Genomic DNA, 22,095 nt, shown 5'->3' on the forward strand with positions numbered 1-22,095 from the left:
TGCTGGCAGCCTTCAGGGGAGGGAGGGCGAGAGGACCTGGGGGAGCTCGTACCTGAAGCTCCGCCGGGTTCTCCTCTCGCGAGGTCAGAGCGTTGCAGCAGTTACCATGGCAACGCACTGAACTCTAGCAGCTCATGAGGCTTCTAGAGTTCACTCTCACCACTGGGACCACTAAGGATTGCCCCTCCCCTACACCCAGGCAAAGGTAAGCAGGGAGCGGGGATATGAAAATTATTTTTAATTTAAATATTCATGAATTTGCCCACCCCCACACCACACACACATACACACACATACACACACACACACACACACACACAATTACTCTCCATACACACAAACTGTACCGTCACACACACTGCCCCACACAACTTGCCCCCACACACACTGTGCCCCTCATACAAACAGCCCCCACACACACATTGGATCCCTCACGCTCAAGCTACCCTACATAGACAGACACTGCACCCCAACACACACGCACACGTATGTATTGCACACCTCACACACACTACAGCGCTATCCCGGCAGATCCCAGGCAAGGTGTTAAACTGTTCTTGTGCCCGGATTGTTTCTTTAAATAATCTACCAGTGCCCCTCCCAAGATTAGGCTCTGGATCTGCGCCTGAACGGCAAACATTTCTGCTGAACTGGGACCCAGTATATGCTGCTGCGCTGCACATATATACAACCTAGGAAATTATTTTGACTTGGGGCGCCTTGGAAAAATATTAAGGGCGCCTCGAATCTAAAACGTTTGGGAACCACTGGTTTACAGTGAAGGGTTCGTTTTTTGGGTGACACAGTTGCAAGAGTTGAAGCAGGGAGAGTTACCAAGCTCTTCCTTTGGTGAATCACTGTGTCACTGCCCGGATATTGTAGCCTAAAGGTTGGAATTCAGTTTTGAATTCACTCTTTTGTGAATAAACTCTAATAGGGTTCTGAAGGAAGACTAAATTGTGTTCTATCTTATTGTAAAGCGTTGCGGAATAAGCTGGCGCTATATAAATAATAACCAATAATACTATAAAGTTTGTGGCTCATCAGTTCACGCACTCTCTGCATTTTCATTTCTGGGCTGAGAAGAAACACGCTGTATTTTCATGCTTACTGCATGTAATAACGATTAGTTTGTCATATAGTATTATTCTTATCCCCCCTCCTTTTCTCTATTACCAGACTTTATAGCAGGTATTATAAGTCGGTGATCTAAACCATGGATCCTCAAACTCCGGCCCCCCAGATGTTGCTGAACTACAACTCCCATAATTCTTTGAATTACATAGTTAGCCAGAGAATCATGGGAGTTGTAGTTCAGTAACATCTGGGACCCGAAGTTTGAGGACCCATGATCTAAACCCTACACTGCAAGGCTTAGCTCAGCAGAGATTGCCATCTAAAGGACCACAGGTAAAAGGTCAGCCATTAATAAATGGTTTGATTCATTATATTGGGGGGAGGTGCCAGGGCACTTGTGACAACAAAACCACTGCAGCATCCTGAAGTGGTTATGGTGCTTGCATGGTTCCCTTTACCATACCTTTTCTGTCCCACGTTCTTCTTGCCCTTGCCTCCACTGCACAGTTTATCGTTTACCTGTACTATAAATCAGGAACTGAAATGCAAAATTATGATTATCATCCCTAATGTGCTCTCTTCAGATACTTGTCCTGAGGAGGACTGCACACATATGTTCTCTATGTTAAACGTGTTACTTATTGAATATAATGAAAAACTAATTGCTATGTTTCGATTAACTGTTGCAAACCCCTTTATGATCCTTTGTCTCATTAATGTAATTTTATGTTTCCCAGACCACGTGGAACTGAATGGACGTTGATTTTGTAAATGGCATAATCCCGAGCTGCTGTTTACAGGAATTCCAACTCTAAACATAGGCCAATATGAGTTATACTGGTGTGAAGGTAGACTGTGAAACCCTGCTTAGCCGATTTCAGGAGACGGACAGTGTGCGATTCGAGGATTTTCTGAAAATGTGGCAGGATGTGAAATTTTCCAACATATTTCTGTAAGTTATCACTTCATATTTCAATATCTATAACCGCTTCTGTCAAATGTTTAGCCAAATATTTACAGCAATTGTCCCATTTTAGCTTTTAGGGTATTTGACATTTATAATATGGACATTGTGCTAAATGTTTATAGATGTGCATGAATTAATTTAAGGTATATCCATGAAAATACACAGGCTTTATTAAAAGAACATACATTTCCACCTTGACCTTATAGCAAGTGTATGGATTTAAAAACGTATCTTCCCATTATCTGTCTATCCGTGTTGGCCTTTAGTGGGGGGTGATGCTCTTTGATGCAGTAAACTATGTAATACCCGTGAAGTCTGGATCATGGTGACACCAGTTTAACCCTGCAATGGTAATAACTGCAATAATTACCATGCAGGGTTAACTCCATATCTAGCCACTAGAGGGACTTCCCGGTGGTTAGACAGTTTTGTTATCCTGGCACTATAGTTTCCCTGTAAAATCTTAAAGGGTTACTCCTAGCACCTTGGTTATTTCAGAGTCTTGGAGTCTGCTTGTGACTGTATGAAATGCTGCTCATACGGAGATATTTTATGTTTCTGATGAGGTCACCTCTGGCAGCATCAGTAGAGTTTCAGGCTGGCCAATTGTGTACATATTCTTTGTACAGAGGGTCATTCATTGGTGGAGAGCCCTCAGCTGATGCTGTCAGCCAATGCATGATCCGTTTAGTGTCTGTAAATTGCACTTATTGACATGTTTGGTGACATCAAAGGAAGTAATGATTTACTTCCTGCCTTGTCTCTCTACTCATATGCTCTACCTTCCCCCAAGTGTACACCTCTCACCATATCTCCCTCTCTGTCTACATCCACTCCTTCCCCTGCTAATGTACCTATCTCCTTAGTCCGCATTCTCAATCTTGTCTACATATTCCCATATCCTCTTATCTCGACTTGAGCTAAGTGGGACATACAAGGAAACATCAGATCGCTGCCTTTTTTTTTTTTTTGGCTGTTGACTGCGCTTACTGAGGGTTTTCTGGCAGAGATTGTGACCCCACCTTCTTTCTTGTGGCTCACACCTGCACACCCTGTGGTACCCAATACGCATTGTGTGAAAGATGGACTCGGGTAATCGAGGAATTTACAATACACACAGGTTTCTATACTAACCATTAACATAAATATAGAGGGGAGTATGAAAAGTCGACATAGCTGGAAACGATTGTGTGAAACCCGATATTTGAAACTTCATCCAAAGTGTTCGGTTTAATTGTTTTTATGGTAATTATGCGGTTTGTGTTTTTGGTTTATTTTTTTCCACATTTCTTGTGTATGTTCCACTGCCTTTATATCCAACATTGAGGAAAAACTTTAGAAAACTACTTTGCAAATGCTTTTCCTGCTGTAAATCTATTTTTCTTTATTTTTATTCTAGAGGTGGAATGAGGAGTCTGGAAATGAACAAATTCACAAAAGAGTCGTTTGCGGTTGCCTGCCTGTACTTTTTGCCGCCATACACGTTTCAGATCCGCGTGGGTGCTCTGTATCTGCTTTATGGACTGTATAATACCCAGCTCTGTCAGCCCAAACAGAAGGTAATACAGCTATTGGCACACATTGAATCTCTCTCTGTCAGAGTCAGAACTCACGTTTAGTTAATTAAGTTTTTTATACGTAATGATTATTGTTTTTTAAAGGGACACTATAATCACCAGAACAACTACAGCTTATAACTTGTTCTGGTGAATATAATCAGTCCCTGCAGGCAGTCATCTTTGCAGTAAACATTATATTTTCATAGAAAATGCAGTGTTTACATTAAAGCCTAGGGATATCTCCACTGGCTACTAGAGGTGCTTTCTGGGGCAGTGCTGCACAAAGTGACTGATATTCAGTATTCTCCACCCTCTGCATGGAGACACTGAACATCTATGAGGAGATGCTGACTGGCCAGGGCTGTGTTTGACTTGTGCTGGTTCTGCCCCTGATCTGCTTCAGCCAGTCCTATGGGAGAGCATTGTGATAGGCTCAGATAATCACTTCTGATGATGTCAGCAGAGCCAACAGCTGCAGACTTGAATAAAAGTAAGATTTGACTAAATATTTAGTATATTTAGGGGGGCAAGGGGGCTTTAGGGTGGCTTGATGGTGGATGTAACCCTATAGGGTCAGGAATACATGTTTGTGTTACTGACCCTATAGTGATCCTTTCATATACTAACTGTATTGATAACAAAAAAGGTTAAATGTTATAAAATGCTTTTCAAAAATGCACTTTACACAAAGTTCTGTATGCTGAAAGTGACCCTTTAATTGCATTAAATAAGGTGCCGATCATTTACTGTGACACTATCGCTGCACAAATCAGCATCTTCTCCTAGAGATGCTTTCTCACATACTCACAACCAAGACAAGCTAAGTTCTCTTGGATAGACAGAAACGGGTGGAAGGGAATTTGGTCAAAGCAGAAAGGATAGGTTTCAGCTTTGACATTAGAGGCCCGATGGACAGACTTACAGCTGTGGTTATTTCCTGGTGTCTTTTCTTTTACTCTAACGAAGTGGATTATACACATTGTGATATCTTCCTGGACTAGTTAAGGCTGCACACCTCACTATCATTTTAAAGACAATTTCTCTAGACCGTTCGTTGTAGTCCAGGACATTTAGGTATTTGTTTACTGGCATTCGAGGAAAGCTCTGAGGAGTGAGTCTATCTGCTGCAATCATTCCAGTTCCTGTGTTGTCTCTTTCAGATCCGCATAGCATTGAAGGACTGGCACGAACTGGAGAGCTTCCACCAGGACCTTCTCAACGCTCAGCACTTGGATGCAGTTTACATATTCCGGCAAATGCGCCTGAGCCGGGCTTTCCATTTCACAGGGATGCCGACACTAGTAAGATCATACACTACAATACGGCTTTATTTACATGCATTAGGATGAATATTTATACATGTCACAAATGTCATTTATTTGCATATTTTTCATTGGTTTCCTACTGTTTGAAGAGACATTCCAAACCCCTGAAGCATTTTCCCAGGTTCTTTGTGTGTGAAGAGTATGTCCTCCCTTTTTTTTTATTTTTTTCAAGTTTGCAAAAAGTGCAGATTTCTATAGAAATTGACACTTTTATAAATTGACCAGGCTAATCGGACAACCGGTCCGGTTATTTCCTGCTTTGGTTAGCTCAATGTAGCTAAACTCGAGGCAGTAATTGCCCAGAGCACCTGCCGTGCAATGACTTCTCATGGAGCTGCATTTGGAGGTCTGTGATTGGACAGACACAAAGTCTGGGCAGGAGAAGTCTTGCAAAGGTGGCAGATGAGATCTGCAACCTTTTCAAGCAGTTTTTAGATATATCCCCCCAATGATAAAATGCAGGCATATTTACTAAACCATGAGGGGGTTGTGTGTGCATGGGAGTGAAGTGTCCCTTTAAAGGGCATTGTAGGCACCCAGACCACTTCTGCCCATTGGAGTGGTCTGGATGCCATGCACCTCTGCCCTTAGCCCTGTTAGTCAAAATACTGCAGTTTTGGAGAAACCGCAGTGTTTTGATGACAGGGCTAATCCAACCTCTAGTTGCTGTCTCTCAGACAGCCGCTAGATGGTGCTTCAGTGTTCTTAGAGCACAAAAAGTGTTTTAAATGACATTTGACGTCCCCACGCTCTGCATGAGGACGTCGAGCGTTGCCGCAATCCCCATAGGAAAGCATTGAATAGGGGTTATTAACCCCTTCAGTGCCGCGGGAGGGGGCCTTGACAGAAGGGGAAGCTGTAGTGCCAGGAAAGAGTTTGTTTTCCTGGCACTATAGTTTCCCTTTAATGAATCATTCACTCGTTCTTTATTCTCTTTTTAATGTGCGAGTGTTATTTTCATTCCTTCTATTGTGAGTGATTGTATTCTGTAGCATTGGAGATACATGCTGTGTATAACGTGTTTATTGACATGCTGAGTTCTTGGGTAACAGATTGCCAAGGACACAGTGCGTGTGGTTAATATAATGAAATCTGGGGAATGGTTTATAAATAGAGCTTTGCAGAGGACACAAAGCTATCCCTGACATGTCATGGATATTGGATATACATTACTAATATGCAGGGGGACAAATGTTTTACCATTAAGCTGTGGTCCAAACAGTGTGGGTGCTTGTTTGGAGCAGTCTGCTTACTCTGATTATGCCCATTTCCTCTGTTCGTAGAATACAAGCTGTGCAAATGTAGAAGAAGAAAAGCCTTTTTATAGACGGTTAAAGGGATACACAGGCACTGTGTGTAGCTTCACCTACCTTTCCTATAACTTCCAAAATGAATTGATAGATCTTACAGAGTGATTCTTAAAGGGAAACTCCAGGAATGAAAACCACTTTTAATGCGTTTTGAGGTTTTGGCCTCTTTAATTTGCTGTATTTTTTGTATGCTTGCTTAAATGTGGATAGTTTGTGCAATATAGAAGAAGGGTTTTTTTTTTTTAAATTCTTTATTTTTAATGTGCATGAAAGAACATTAGGCGCACAGGGCCACGACAGCAGCTGCACGCTTATTTCACAACAGAACAACATTGTATGACATGGCAGATTGTACAGCACATTTTGTTTTTTTTAAAAGATAACATATACAAAAATCATTTACTTAGTAACATTGGTATAATAGTTGAAACATGTGTGGGTTGTAATGCTGATAGTTAGTGCAACCTCCTTGAGGTTCAGAGTAGGTGTATGGTATTACTCTTCTTACACGATAACAGAGATTCTTATGTGTTAGACAGTAGCATGTGAAGTTGTGCAGTTCATGAGAATGAGCCCGCGTGTTCCCCGCCAGGGCAAGCATTTTAAAAACCTAGGGGGCCAGTGAATGTGTACCTGATACATATTGATTACCGTGGTATCGGGAGCAAATGGTTACATTCGCTTTAATTGGTGAGGTCTACGGCCTCGACATTGTCGCTGTAGGAGAATACACGAGAAATAAAAATAAAAGAAAAATAAGAATAAAAGGGAGGTGTATATATATGTACATACATTAAATGCTTATTGTGTCTCCCCCCACCAATCTCTGTTGGATTATGTGTGCTGTGTCAGTCATAGTAGGTTTGGTGCCACCTCGAGGTACTCCCCGGTAGCACATGTGTGCTGCTAGTGCAGGGAATTGGAGAGGGGAGCACGGTGTCATGTTACATATGCGGTATATACCTGAGGCTCACCCATTATGGCCCTATTGGGGAGGATAGACACCCACACATACACATAAAGTTGCTATTGAGTCATATGATTAACTGCAAGATATTACAACAGTTCAAGTCCCTGTCTGTCAAATGAGTGATGTATGAGACAAACTGGCAGTTTTGGCTTCAGACATATTCATGGTTACTCAATAAGGACACGTTAGTGACCAATTAGAAATAGGTTATTCTACACAAGAACATTTTGTCTGATGAACGCAGACCGAGTGAAAATAAATAAAAAGCAAATAAAAACAAAATAGTTTTGGTGCCATTTCGAGATGCCCCCCGGTAGCATATGTGTACTGCTAGTTCCGAGAAGTGGAAAGTGCAGCACGGTGTTATGTTGTAAGTGCTGTATATACCTGGGGCACATTTACTATAGCCTAATTGGGGAGAATAGTTAGTCACATCTATACATACAGTTGGTAATGAGGCAAATGGGTATCTGCAATTTATGACAACATATTGAGTCCCAGTCTATCAAATGAGTGATGCGTGGGACCGGCTGGCAGTATTGGCTTCAAATAACTTCTTGGTTACTCGATAAGGGCAGGTTAGTGACCGCTTTGGAATAGGTCACACCACGAAAAACAATGGTACTGACGTACGCGGACTGAGTTAAAAAGAAATAAAAATAAAACATAAAATAATATTGAGAATGAAAAACAAAGAAAAAGGAATAAGCGTATTTTGGTGGTAGGCAGTCGTGGAGTCATATTTTAAGTGGCATGCAAAATACGCATAGTTCTGCATTGTGTTCCAATACGGTTGTAGCAGAGTTCGCGTTTGTTGGAATCCGCCTTCAAGTGGTGGCCTTGGCGTACGGGTCTGAAGGTTTTCCCCGCGGGATAAATTCTGGGGCGTTCGCGGCATCACCTCCAAGTGTGCTTTTGCGGTCTGCTGGGTGCGGCGTGAGTGTAAGTGAGCCTGCGGGTAAGTCGAGTAGGCCCAATGTCCCCACCGCGTCTTGCATGTCGCGAACAACGTGTTTTGAGTTCCCTTTGTCGATCTGTATGGTGCGGCCGGGACCCCAGCGGTACCTGATATGGTGGAGCCTTAGTAAGGCCTTGAAGGCCTACATGGATCGTCTCCACGCGAGCGTCCCGCCGGAAAGGTCAGCAAAAAAGGAGAGGTTCATCCCTTCGAAATGGTAAGTGGTCTGGTTTCTTGTGGTTTCCAGAACTGCTCTTTTGTCTTTAGCGGATTGAAACTGGACTATTAGGTCCCTCGAGGCAGCCGGTGGGGCCCTTGCTGGCTTTGGTGTACGGAAAAGGCCTTCCAGGGTGATTGCTTTCGCTGTTTTAGGGGTCAGTAGCTCGGTGAGGAGCCGCCTGACAAAGTGTGGGAGTTCCTCCTCCGGGATTGAGTCGGCGACACCTCGGAGCTTTAGGTTTTTTCTGCGGCTCCTGTCCTCTTGCGCAGAGATTTGTTGTTCTTGCAGCCATGCTTTTTGTTGAAGCGCCCGGACTGCGGCTTTGAGGTCTGCTATCTGGGTGGTGTGGTCAGCGGAGGAGACCTCCACCGCTCTCAGCCTCACCGTTATGCCCTGGATGTCTCCTCTTATGAGGGCCACGTCGGCCGCTATTTTTTCGTGATGGGCCGCCATAAGCTCCCCAATCGCCTCCATAGTCACTGGAGTGGGGGTCTTCAAGCGAGTAGGCGCCTGTGTCGTTGATGGTGCTGGTTTGACCATCGTGGAAGCACTCCCCTCCTCATCCGATGACCCCTCTGTAAAATCGGAGCAGTCGCCATGCAGGTAAGCCATCTTGGCCTCCGCCGCCTCGTGCGCTTGCCGCCACAATTCCCCGATGTCCCTATTCTGGCCGGAGTTGTTGGGTTTAGCTTTCTTGTTTTTCCGACCCATTTGGTTTCTGTGGGTCCCAGTCGTAGTCTTGGTAAGTACAGCTCGGGTGAGTGAGCCCTCAGGACCTGTTTATTAGTCTTTCTAGCCCGGAGGATCGCGGCCATGCGACCGTCCACTTCAAGCGCTTAGCTCCGCCCCCCAAGAAGGGTTATTTTAAATATATTTTTAGATATAGGTTTCAGCACTGTAGCCCTTTTCCCTTAGCCACACTCTTCGTTCTAACATATTTACCTTAGCCCTGTATGTATGTAGCTCAGTCGGCACTGGGCAGTGATCTGGGCTGCAAGAGGACCAACTGGCCTGTCCTCCTGTTGGTCTTCTTGCATGCGTCCACTAACCTGCTGAAAGACCACTGTTTAGCAGAAATACGCAGGCAGGGATTAATAATTTATAACTGGCTCTTTAAATTGTAATGCAATGTCTCTAATTGTTTCTAAATAGCGCTTTAACGGCCCAGCGCTGTGTGTGGAGCTGCTGCTTGCTCAGGGAAATGTGATGGATAGGTTTAACAATGTTTTCAGTTTGCAATTCGTACCATGGCGTTACCGAATGAAATACTGATTATAATGTAGATACAGGGAGATGTACTATCAGATGAAGCACATAATTCTGTCTCATTCAGTTCTTGATGCTAATAGGTCATCATCCATCTTCTTAAAATGGAAGCCGAGCAGCTTGTCAGAGAATATGTATATATTTTATTTTTTGTTTAGCCTACAGCTGGGCATAGTGGGAAGTTTCCTTTAATGTTAAACATAAAGGATTCAGTCTCTCTGTGATGAGTTAAATCTGAGTGTTACTATCTACCAGGGGTAGGCAACCTTCGGCACTCCAGACGTTGTGGACTACGTCTCCCATAATGCTGGCAAAGCCTCAGGGGAGTTGTAGTCTACAACATCTGTAGTGACAAAAGTTACCTAACCCTAAACTAGATTCTAGAGACCCTATTCCCCATCCTTACAGCCACACTGTGCAATATATATATATTATGTATTTAGCTAAATTGTTTGTAAACCGTTTAACATCTTACGGTAAGATGCCACCCAGAGACTTCACCCTCAAAACAACTTAATCTAAATTAATTTGTTGATTGCGGCTGGAGTATTCCTTTAAGGATTATTGATTAATTATGATTGGTTGTCTAGAGCTGACAATAGACATGTAGAACTCCAAGCAGTGATTGTTGCCCATTATATATTTATATTTTAAATTCTTGGTGGAGCAATTTATGTTTAACATGAATTTCCATGGATTTGTCAACCTTTTGCAGTTTACTGTTTTGTTTTACCCATTACATACCATTTACCAATTGAATCTGTTTTGTTTGCAGCTGACTTTCAAAAGCATAAAAAAGCCTGCAAACAGTGCTGGGAAAGAAGAATTTAAGGATATTCGAGACAAAGTCAAAGATTTGGTTTCAACAGACACATTGGAGGTAAACACTGTGTGCGAAAGGAGAACTATCTGTGTATGTAACCATCTATGAAGGTATCAAATATCCCTACAACCATTGATTTTAGATGTTTCCCTTTAGACTCTCTTCAGATCTATGACAACAAACTTACACAGGTTTATAGAGAATATCCATCATTTCATTTTAGCAAATTTCTAATGGGAAATGTGAGACTGTGAACTAAGAGGCAATTGTAATGTTAATGTAAAGTAAATAATATCATAAATCACAAATGCGTGAGCATGTCTTGTGGAGCGATTTGATAAAATATCTATTCACAAAGGTGATTGAAATCTGAAATACTGAATATGGGCACGCAGTCCGTATAAGAGTGGGAAAACAAGATACAATATAAATATATCGGGGCTCAAACTTAGCCATTGGCGAGGGAAAGGTACAAAACCAAGTTCTAAATGCACAGTATTTTCTTAAGGCATGAATATACCAAAATCAAGCCTCTGTTAATCCCGAGTGGGAGGCTGTATTTTTATCATACTGTATATTGTGTGTTTCCCTCTTTTATATAGATCTGTTTGCGATTTATTTTTTTGTGTGTAAGTATATATTCATCAAGTGCTAATTTGTTTCAGTGGTTTCTTTTAACCTGATTTCCTAATATCATTTTTTTCTTTTTCTTTCAAAACCTTATCCTATTCATTCTAACATTGATTAGATCAGTTGTTGATGACAATTTGTAGTATTAGGAGCCATCACAGGGAGATTTGGTGGGGGTGTGCATGGCGTCAATGAATTTACGCACTAAAGTGAGCGCAAGTGATTACATTCAGTTGTTGCTCATTGAAACCTGTATTCCTGGGTTGGGTCAAGGACTGGCTTAGATAACACTTTAAAAGAATGCACAGTAAATAGTGTTTATTTCTAACTTCTATAAGTAGCATGCATGATGCCTTCCTTCAGTTGTAGTGTTCCAAAAAGAACATACATATAGAAAGGTACGTACATATTGACTTCATTGCTGTGGAAGGGTTGTAGATTCTAAACAGTTAAAACGTTGGATTTCCTGTAGTTTTACCCAGCCTTGAATTAGTGTATCTCAGATCACCCAGAATCCCATGTGATGACTTTAGGCCATTCAATGCAAAGCACATCTTGCCCTGTTCTCTAGCCGTAACAGTCTGTTGGGGTAATACATTGTTACAGGGTTCACTTTGATAGTTATGTGACCTGTGAGTGAAACCGCACCGCTCACACGATTTTCTTCTCTCCAGATATAATTTATGTTAAAATAGTTCCCAGCTGGTGCCAATGCAAGAACCACAGTTGTACACCCTTGCCTCAATGTAATATCTTCTCTTTTTTTGTTGTTGTTAGGAAATGCTGAATATTCATGAGCACTACCAGAAAACAAAATGCTTAATTTCTGCTGATAAATCGAAGCCAGACAAGGCTCTGAGTCTGATCAAGGATGGATTTGTAGACAGTCTTAAAAATCTAGTAACGGAACACCAACAGTGGAAGAAAAGAACGAGGGTATGTGGTTGTCACATTTAATCTGGATGTTGCACCTGCAAAATTGTACTATTCATTTTGTTCTGTAAATTGTAGTGTGTGTGTGTGTGTGTGTATGTGTATATATGCACACACCATTATTTTATTTACTACTTAGTGTGGTTCTGCCCCTCAATTATCAATAGTTTGTTTGCGGTTAAAATAAACCATATTGATAAAAGAATTATATATATTTCTTCCGCACCTGGGATTTTTACACTTTTTTTTTTTTTTAATTCTTTATTTTTGTCAGTGCAGTAGGGGGTAAACAAATTGCAAAGGCATGTACATTCAGATTCCGCGATATACATTCAGGTAACATATAAGGTTATGCATGCTGCACTGTTTTTTTTTTGGTTTTTTTGAAAGTCGATATAAACAGAGTAGGTCAATTGCGTGATGGTCTCAGCCAGCATGACAGCACTTGGGGGTCATAATCTTGTACAGTAGGTGTTTGGGCCCGAAAATTGGACAGAGAGACTTCCTATGTGTTAGCTAGGCATGAGAAAAAGTATACATTGAGCTATTGAGTGTAAGTCAGACTAAGTGAATAACTTAGGTAAGTAGGGGAGAGTGGTTTAGGAGCGGGATTCGTCTAGTGTTGTCCCCAGGGTGCGTATGTGTTGTCACTTCTGTGGGTCATGGTTGTCCCTGTTGGGGGTGACCTCCCTCCTTGTATCGGTAGCAAGTCACGATCTGTGCTTCTCTAAGTTATCTAGGGCAGGAGGGGGGGAGGTTGCTTAGTGCACATTGTGCCCACACTTAGGAGTGCCAAGGGTGAGTGTGTTAATGGGTGCTATCCTTTCGTATGGAATGGTCGTGTCGGCCTGAGTATGTTAGTTGTCAGGGAAACAAAATTAAAACATTAAAACAGTTAACCAATATAAAATGAGAAAGCAACGTTATAAACTTATTTGGCTTGGGAACTGAGCCTGGTAGGTCATGTGTCCGAGTGTTCATCGGTGGTGGGGTCGGAAGGGACCCGGTCGTCCATTATGCAAAGTAAGGGCGGCCAAACGGGCTATCGTCCTCAGGTCAGTCTCTCTGGCCCTGGGCATCTCGCCGTGCGGGGTATGAATTCCTCGATGGCAGAGGGGTCTAAGTGAGTTAGTCCCGAGCCAGCCACACTCTGCATTCCTGCGATTCCATTCTTGAGCATGAGAGCTTCCAATTCCGCATAGCTCCTTGCCTTGTAAGCAGTGTTCATGTGGGTGAACAGTAGCTCTTTAGGCGTTCCCCAGCGGTACAAAATGTTCTGTGTTTGGAGGAGCTGCAGTAGCGGTCTCAGTGACCTGCGCCATGCGATGGTGTTGCGGGTGAGGTCTGGGAACAGCGTCAGGGATGAGCCCTCAAAGTGTAATGGGGTCTTTCCCCTTGTAGCTTTGAGCAGGAGGGCCTTATCGGACATCGATTGAAATCGGATGATGAGGTCGACGGATGCAGTCGTGGGCGCCGTGGGTGGTTTCGGCAGGCGGAATAGGCCATCTAATCTCACCGCTTTGGCCTGCTTGGGTGGCAGCAGCGTGTTGAGCAGCCTGCGGATATAGTGTGGTAAGTCGTTCAGATCTATCGAGTCTGGAATTCCGCAGAGTTTAATGTTGTATCGCCTGTTTTGGTCTTCCATGGCATCCACCCTGTCCGTGGTAGTTGGTTGCAGCTTCATAATTTCTGCGATTTGGTTTTCCACCACGGTGAGTCTGGAGTCCTGGGTGCTTGTTATGGCCTCCAGGAGTGTGATCCGTGATGTGGCACTTTCAACAGCCGTTTTGAAGTAGGCCATGTCTGCTGCTATGTTCGTCCTCAGCTCGGCAAGCATGTCTTTTAGCTGGGCGGCTGTTACCGGTTCGGCCGGGGTATGCTGTTTGACCGTGGGTCTCTTGGGCACATCGTGGGGTAGCTCCTCTCCCATGTCGAACGGGTTGTCTCCCGATGAGTAAGAGGTCTCATCTCCCTCCAGCGCCATCTTGTCCCATGCGGCCCTTTGGGCACCCCGTAGGAGTTCGCTGATGTCTCAGCTTGTCTGGGTCTGATCCCCCTTAGGTTTTTTATTTTTCCGTCCCATTCTCCCTTCTTCACCACTGATGAAGGGTTTTATTTTCAGAAATTGCCGTTTTCACCGTGTTATTTGGTGTTTAGGCTAACTATTCTCGGAGCTCGGGGAAAACGTGTCCGCTCTGTTCTGTAGCTGGCTCCGCCCACACTTTTTATATACCTGGAGCTAAATTAATATTATTTTATTGGTCCTTTCTTTGTAAAGCTGCCTAACACGGCAGAACATTAGAAATAGGATCTGGTTTCAATGCCATAAATTTCAATAATGTTGGCTACTGTTTGGAAAACACATTTTTATTTTAGCAGGGCATGAAAATTCTAAGCCACCAAGTGAAGGATCAGAATTGAAGTTACATCGTAAACTAAGATGAAAGCAGACATTTGACAGTTTTTTTTTTATATTCTTTATTTTATCGTGCTCACGTAAAACATGGCGGTAGGCAACGCCACAACAGCTTTTCCAGCGATAAATATAACATTTTAAAAACAGTAATGGGCGTATATAAACATTGCACATTTTTGAATAAGGTTGCATTATTATAAACCTACTTGATGCTCGTCTGTGGAAGCCTATGTGAGTGTGCTGTCAGGGTTGAGTGTTATATGTGTGTCTTTCACATAGGGGATCCACCCCTGCTTTGCCGTTTTGTGCTTATGCTTTTTTGAAAGGGCTCGTCTAGGAATCGGCAGGGGGGAGGGTTGGGTGGGTTGGTATGGTTACTCAAGTGTGGTTGGGCTATAGCGATAAGAGCCCGGCTTTGGTTGCTTCAATAAGGGCTACTGCATGTGGGGGCTCATCGTCTGTCTGTTTGGTTGTCCGCCCATGTGTCACGAGTCCCATTATCTGTACTTGGGTTTTGCAAAAAGTAAGACGGAGCAATTTTATGTTGGTGTAGGGAAGGATTTGCCGGGGTAATATTAAAGCTAACATCAGGTAAGTGTCAGGAGTGATCTGCAAAAACATCTTCACAAAACACAACAGAAGTTTGTGGGAGTCTCAAACTGTGTAAAACATGGTTATCGTTGGTGGTGGGTCAGAGGTGTCCCCTTGGAGTATATAGTCCCGAGTGTCTCAAGTCGGCGGGCTGGCCGGTGTTGGTCCCAGAGGTTCCCTCGGGGTGAACTCCTGTATGGTAGCTGGGTTGATCCTGGACAGTCCCGATCTTTTTGTGAGTGCAGCTTGGAGTATACCCGCAGATGTCAGGAGTGATTCCAATTCTTGGTAGCTCTGTGCTTTATGTGAGGTCCCGTTCTAAGTGAACAATACCGCTCTCGGGGATCCCCCATCGGTAGGGCAGCTCTCTGGCGCGGAGGTGTTGTAATAGCGGCTCCAGTAATTTCCGCCAGGTAAGCGTACTCTTGGTGATATCCTGGAAAAAACGTTAGATTGCTGCCCTCAAATGACAAGGGAGTTTTGCCCCTCAGTGTAGTTAGGAGTGCCGCTTTGTCCGATATGCTCTGAAATCGTAAGATTAGGTCCGCGGATGCGGTTGCTGGAGCTCGGGTCGGCTTCGGTAGTCGGAACATCCCGTCGAGCCTCAGGGACTTCACCTGTTTTGGCGGGAGCAGGGCACCCAGGAGGCGCCTGATGTAGTGGGGTAGCTCAGTGAGGCTCACAGAGTCCAGTATCCCTCGGATTTTTAGGTTGTGGCGCCTCCTTTGGTCCTCCAGTACATCCAGGCTGTCTGCTGTGGCATGTTGCTGCTTTGCTAGATCAGCTACTTGTTGTTCTACCGTTGTTAATCTGGAGTCCTGGGTGCTCGTACAGGCCTCCAGCTGGGTGATTTTCGACTTGGCCGCTTTATAGTAGGCCATGTCTGCAGATAGGTCTTTGCGTAATTCAGCCAGCATTTCTTTAAGTTGGCTTACAGTGACCGGGTCTCCGCGTGTTTTGGACCCCGTGCTGCGTTTTGGTGTCGGCCTGAAGGACGCTTCCTCCATCAGGTCTGTGTCAAAGTCCCCTGAGGAGTACGAGGCGATATCGTCCTCCAGCGCCATCTTGGACCATGCGGCCTGTTGCGTGTTCCGCAGCATTTCGCCGATATCCCGTCCGGGAGGGCTTTTGTCAGCCTTTGTTTTCTTGGACTTTCTGCCCATGTTCTGCCTTTCTTCCGTGGTCGGGTTTATAGGTAGTTTCGCGTGTAGATTCCACCGTTTAGGGTTTTTTTAAGTTAAGTTGGAGTCGGAGCTCACTGAGATGTGACCGCTCCGTTGCGCTGCTGGCTCCGCCCCCTTGACCGGTTTTTTTAAGTTGTATTTTTTTATTTCTTCCTTTAGAAGCCGAGGACGGAAGCGGAGGAAAAAGAAGCTTCTTCGCAAGAATCTGAAGTAAGTTGATTAATAAATACAGACCAGACTTTGTGCAAAGTACACAGTATTTCACGCTTTGCCTACTGTTGAGTGATAATTGCATTCTGTTTTGTGTTTTAGGGTTCAGAGAGAGCAAGAGCATTGGCCAAAATCAAGTCCAAATCATACAATTCCGTTACAGTGGTAAGAATCCAATGGTTTTGTTTGTTTTAGCAGATCTGTCCTTCCTTTTATTGCGAGTACAGGTTTAGTGATGCAGTGTTATATTTAGTTTTTCTGGCAATTTTTTTTTTCCTCCAAAATGTTATCTTGTGTTTTTCTTAATGAAGAGTTATAAAGATGGGGAATGGTTGGTCAGTTGGCTCTAGCCTACATTGTCCCTTTTAAACCTTAATTTTTGTTCTCACCTACGAATGGTGAAGTATTAAAACTGAATGTCAAAATTGAGGCTAAAACCGCAGTTTTTGTGAAATTCTCAAACTCCATTATAGACCCAGCTTACCTATTTACAGCTTGTCTAGTTTAACCTCCGTTTTGACACATGGATTTTAGTTTTGTGAATAACCCCTTCTGTATAAAGTTAATAAATTGCCGATGTCAATCCCACGTTAGCCATTAGTATCACAGCAGGTGTAAATATTCTTATATTGCAACCACGGAAAGGATACTATGACTATTAGTTTTTACATTTACACAACAATGACTGAATATATAAGCATGGCCGACACACACTGTATAGACAAGATTTAAAAAAATATATATTTTATTGTACAAAACTCGTGTTGCAAACCAACCAAATAAAGTTTTAAAAAAACAAAGGACAAGCACACACGTCAATCCAGTCCAGTGTAAATGGGCAGCTTGCACTCCCACTCAGTAGATCAAATAATGGTTTAATTCACTGCAGGATATATAAGATGAGCAGCAGCACAGTCACATGACCACTGTGCTGTATTCGTCAAACAGAAAGCTAGGGATGTTTGCTTCAGTTGTTCAGGTACCCTGTAAAGCAAATATATTCACATAATCCATTAAGTGTGAGAGTTTGAATATCATATTGCCAATAAAAGCTTGGTGTGACAACACATGATTAGACTTTTGATAATTGTGGAATGTATGATATACGGTGGAGTTAACTGTTTAGTGTCTAATGTCACTTCTTGGAATGTTGGGCCCAAAGACCGTCAGCAAATTGCGCTGCATGTTGAAGTTTGCTAGCATAAGAAGCACCCAGGATTGTGAGGAAATCCAGATTAATCAGATTGCAAATATTGCTGATAGAGATTTGTGTATAGAGAGCATTTATTTTTTTAGAAACATTACAATCACGTAACCGCTTTCTGTAGTGGTTCTAGTGCTAGGCGTGCCCTTGCATCCTCCAACAGTAGTCAAACATTTTAAGAAAGATTTGACAACTTGCTTGGGATCCATCAGACACCCAACGCTGCCCCCTCAGTACGTAGAGGATTCTGCACAGAGCTAACCTGGGTGGTACAGGAGGTGCTCACCTGAGAATTAGCTGGTCCTGCATGCATCTTACAGGAACCTCCAGGAGAGGCAGCCAAAAGTGCTCTGCAGACCCCAGGTAAGTTTTCTAACAGCCCATATACTAGTTTACTACCTGCTAGAGAGGGTGCTTTAACTAAAAACAGTGTTGGAGTGACCCTTTATAGCAACACGTTCTTAGGTTGTACAAAACTGCATGCTAAATTCAATGATTCAAAGAAAAAATACTTAATACTTATACTTAAAAATAAACAATAAAAGTATTGCATAAAAACAGCAAGAACACTCAATCAGCAAGAACATTTTAATCAAAAGTGTTTAAAATAAACAATAAAAGTATTGCATAAAAACAGCAAGAACACTCAGAGTGTTCTTGCTGTTTTTATGCAATACTTTTATTGTTTATTTTAAACACTTTTGATTAAAATAGCTATTTTTAGCAATTTTAATCTACCAATTATTTTCTTTGCTGACTCCTGGGACCAGTCGAGTTTTGGGCATTGAGAGTGGAGGTGTATTTCCTGAGATATCAGAGCATGCGAATATAGTCAGAGCCTACTATACGTGGCTCTGCAGATTGTGAGTTGGCAATTGACAAACTGTTCTAAATATTTTTTCCACCATACAGTATTATGCTATGTGCTATTGTCTTTGACATCTAGGTGGTGTATATAGGAACTGAAAACCAGTCTGTATAAGTATATTTATTGCCTTAATTCACTATTTGGAGCGCCCCCTATCTGTTCTTGTCTTATTCTGGATTCTGCTGCTTATATTACCAAAACTATGCAGAGTTTGGTTACTCATGCGTTCAGAGAAATAAACAAACTGTCTTGTTTAATGACTTAGTCTTAATGTACTTGCTCACATCTAAGTCTTGGACTGAGTGTATACAGGACAGGAAGTATGATGGGGCAAAAACAGCAGTTTGTGTAGCTATGAAGCATCCAAAGAGCCAAGTAACAGAACCGACACAAAAGAAGTAATAAAGATGCTACTTACAGACATTGAAGACGTGGAGCTGCTGCAGTGTCCGCTATGGCTAATACTGGGTGATTAGCAGAGCTCTGACAGGGATTTCTATAATGGAATAACAGATACCAGTCAGCAGATCAGATCATTTCTAGAAACTGCACTTTAGGGAAAAAAATCACTAACTGAACAGCGCAAACATCGAGGAGAAAAACCTCAAATTAAGTAAAAATAACTTTTTGGGTTTTGTGGATTGGGAGAGAAGTGCTATTCTCTTGCTGCTCTGCCAATTAATATTTAGACTCTTCCTATAATCCCCAAGTAACATGTTGTACACCCCGCATTCTAACAGTGAAGGATTGGTTACTGAGTAACCTATTTGTGTGGTTACTTATTTATTTGAATTGGAATATAAACAAAACATATTTTTCTTTCTATTTGTTGTGGTTTTTATTTTTTTTTCTAACCTGCAACATTTTTTGGTTCAGGCCCCCAAATCCAGACGGCATCGTCAAGTTGAGATGGCTTCTGTCACCCCAGCATCTAATTCTAAAAAAAGGACCAGACAGAAGGGCAGAAAGTCCAAAAGGAAGACTGCGATAAAACAGGAGGCGTTGGATTTGGAAGGTAACAAAGTAACACTCTGAATTTTGTTTTAAATGAAAATTCACAATAAATAGTTGACACTGTCTTGAAAACCATTTTAAAATAACTTTTTTTTGGTTAATTTAGTTTTCATTATGCATTCCTTATAAAACTTAACTTTGAGCAGCCGTTATGGTGAAATCAGGTTTGATTAATTTTGTCTAATCCTATGATGCTCATAGAGAAGCCATGAAGACCTACAGTGCATCAATGGCTTCGCTCAGCCAAAAGAATGTTTCCAATGCTTCTCCATGACAAGTGTTAATGTTTGGCTTCATCATACCCAACGTGATAATGCCAAACAAAGATCTTCATATTTTGAAGGTCTTAAAGAGGAAGTGCCTCTAGTGGCTGTCTGACATGTAAAAATTGCCATTTCTCAGAAATGGGATTGAATGTGTTCACCATACTACTTTAGCTTAATGAAGCAGTGTTGGTGTATGGATCATGCCCCTGCAGTCTCACTGCTCAATTCTCTGCCTTTTAGAAGTTAAATTATTTTTGTTTCTGGTTATACAGCTTTAGCGGCACCTCCCCTGGCTGTGACTGACAACAAAATGGTTTCACTTTCAATCTGAGAGCACATAGTGTTTAATTAAAGGAAAATAAATGATTAAATGAATGTGCAATAAAGTAAGTTTAAACATTAGATCTCTTTACAGGAAGTGTGTAAGAAGGCTGCATAAACAAAACGATTTAATCCCTCCAAATGGCAGAGAATTGAGATGTGAGACAGTACAACATGAGCTCTACACCAAAATCACTTCATTAAGCCATTTTTTTTTTTTTAATGTTTGTTATATTTAATGGAACTTAAAGGAACACAGAGGGCACCATAACAACTGAAATTCAATTAAGTTGTTATGGTGCCAGTAGGTCCCTAGCGCTGACTTACCTTCATGGGCTGAACAGTTAACAAATGGATTAACCCCAAAGTCTTCAGTTTGGCTCCAGCGCCATATTTTCTCACTCAGTTTTGTGAATGAGGCACTATGGATGAGCTGAGATTGCCAGCCAATCAGTGACACCCCTGTCCGAGGCCTCAGACTACAGAGGAGGTTTGGGGCAGAGCTGACCTGTGCCAGATTGAAGACTTTGTGGTTCAACTGTTTGTTAACCGTTTAACCTTTGAAGGTAAGCAGATGCCAGCTACAAGCTACATAGTGTATAGATGAAACGCGTGGTTCAGAACTTTATATCAGGATAAGTGGAACTTACTTGATGTGATGCTTCCTTTACAGATGACAAAGAAGGTGGCAGCAAGCGAAAACCCAAAAGGACAAGATTGCCTGTCATTCCAGAGGAGGATTCATCCTCTAGTAGTGAAGGTATGTCCATGTTGAGAATCACAGCTTGAAACTTGATATAGGGTGGGCAGGTAGTGACCATGGCTGACCTGAGAGCAGAGTAGGGTGAGAATGTTTATTGCCAAGCTGCTTGGTTTTATAAAAAGCAAACAAAAATAAACCACTAATTTAATTGCACTTTTTTACATGTCACAGAATACAAATGCCCACATATTGTGTGTGCCTAGCATGACCGGGTGCTCAGATAGGTTATTTTTAAGCACAAACACTGCAAATACAGACAAAGTAATATACCTGTGATTCAAAAACCCAAGTGTAAAACTAAATAACAATATACAAACATAAATGTTGTTGTCTTTTTTTTTACTGTGGATTTATAACCTCGTATACATTTGTATATTTATTTTTTGCACTTGGGTTTTTGATTCACTGGTATATTTTGTTTTTGCGATCTCTTAGTAGCGGAGAATCACTTTATATACTAGATTTTATTAATTGAAGCACCGTAGACTCTCATTCCCACCTTTTTTTATTTTTTTTATTTAAGCAGATGTAGTCATGGTGGCTGCAGTAACTCTTTAAGTTTAATTTCTATAGACACATTTATTTATTAAGACAAGAAAAACACAACATACGTTTTTTCCTTCTTTACAGAAATGCCGGTCGTAAAACAGAGGAGAACTTCGAAAAAGAGGGGGAAAACCTCCTGATGTAAAAATTTTGATCCCCCAGTACATGATGGGTCTGTAAATAAATTAAAACATGTATTTCTTGAAACCTGAAATTAGTGTTGTAGGAACTGTCACCTAAAATAAACGATTTTGTTTTTTAGAAATGCGTATGTTAAGTATTGACCCCTTGTGAAAGAAGCAAGGTATGGAAATCAAGCCAGGGTCCATCACTTAGCCTCTTATCTCCATCAGATGCCTTGAAATTTCTTTGATATTTGATACATTTATTAATTGAGTGGAGTTGGGACATGTATACAGAGTTATTCTGTTATATAAAGTGGGAATTCAAAGTGAATTTGAAATTTTAGACCAAAGTAGGTGAACTGGACACAGAGAGGACTTAGATATTTTCCACTTAATTCAGCTGTTTTGGCCTTGAATTCCTGACAATTCTCACTTTAGTAAATATCAGTGTTAATTTTTGAATCCCTTAATAAGCTGTGTATATTAGAAATGCAGTAAAGGGACACTACTCAACAGAACAATTACAACTTAATGTAATGGTCCCTGCAG

At 42.0% G+C, this 22,095-nt stretch overlaps 1 protein-coding gene across 1 annotated transcript; it reads left to right on the forward strand.

Annotated features, from left to right (window-relative positions):
• The first annotated feature begins 1,774 nt into the window (after positions 1 to 1,774).
• SNAPC1 (small nuclear RNA activating complex polypeptide 1) lies at positions 1,775 to 21,628 on the forward strand. The gene is made up of 10 exons (XM_063440348.1): positions 1,775 to 2,029; positions 3,444 to 3,603; positions 4,764 to 4,904; positions 10,428 to 10,532; positions 11,883 to 12,041; positions 16,389 to 16,439; positions 16,542 to 16,604; positions 19,388 to 19,526; positions 20,786 to 20,872; positions 21,506 to 21,628. Exons 1-10 carry the CDS (start codon positions 1,905 to 1,907, stop codon positions 21,559 to 21,561), a joined length of 1,086 nt encoding a protein of 361 aa, XP_063296418.1. The 5' UTR covers positions 1,775 to 1,904; the 3' UTR covers positions 21,562 to 21,628.
• Positions 21,629 to 22,095: the final 467 nt, after the last annotated feature.

This window comes from Pelobates fuscus, chromosome 13 (genome assembly GCF_036172605.1).
Source record: "Pelobates fuscus isolate aPelFus1 chromosome 13, aPelFus1.pri, whole genome shotgun sequence".
NCBI classification, from domain to species: domain Eukaryota; kingdom Metazoa; phylum Chordata; class Amphibia; order Anura; family Pelobatidae; genus Pelobates; species Pelobates fuscus.

What these genes read in the sequence shown, in the direction of transcription:
- SNAPC1 (XM_063440348.1), top strand. Translation starts at nt 1,905, where the DNA reads ATGAGTTATACTGGTGTGAAGGTAGACTGTGAAACCCTGCTTAGCCGA. An exon ending in TCACAGGGATGCCGACACTA is followed by an intron (nt 4,905 to 10,427) that starts GTAAGATCATAC and finishes TTTTGTTTGCAG; the next exon opens with CTGACTTTCAAAAGCATAAA. An exon ending in TTCATCCTCTAGTAGTGAAG is followed by an intron (nt 20,873 to 21,505) that starts GTATGTCCATGT and finishes CCTTCTTTACAG; the next exon opens with AAATGCCGGTCGTAAAACAG.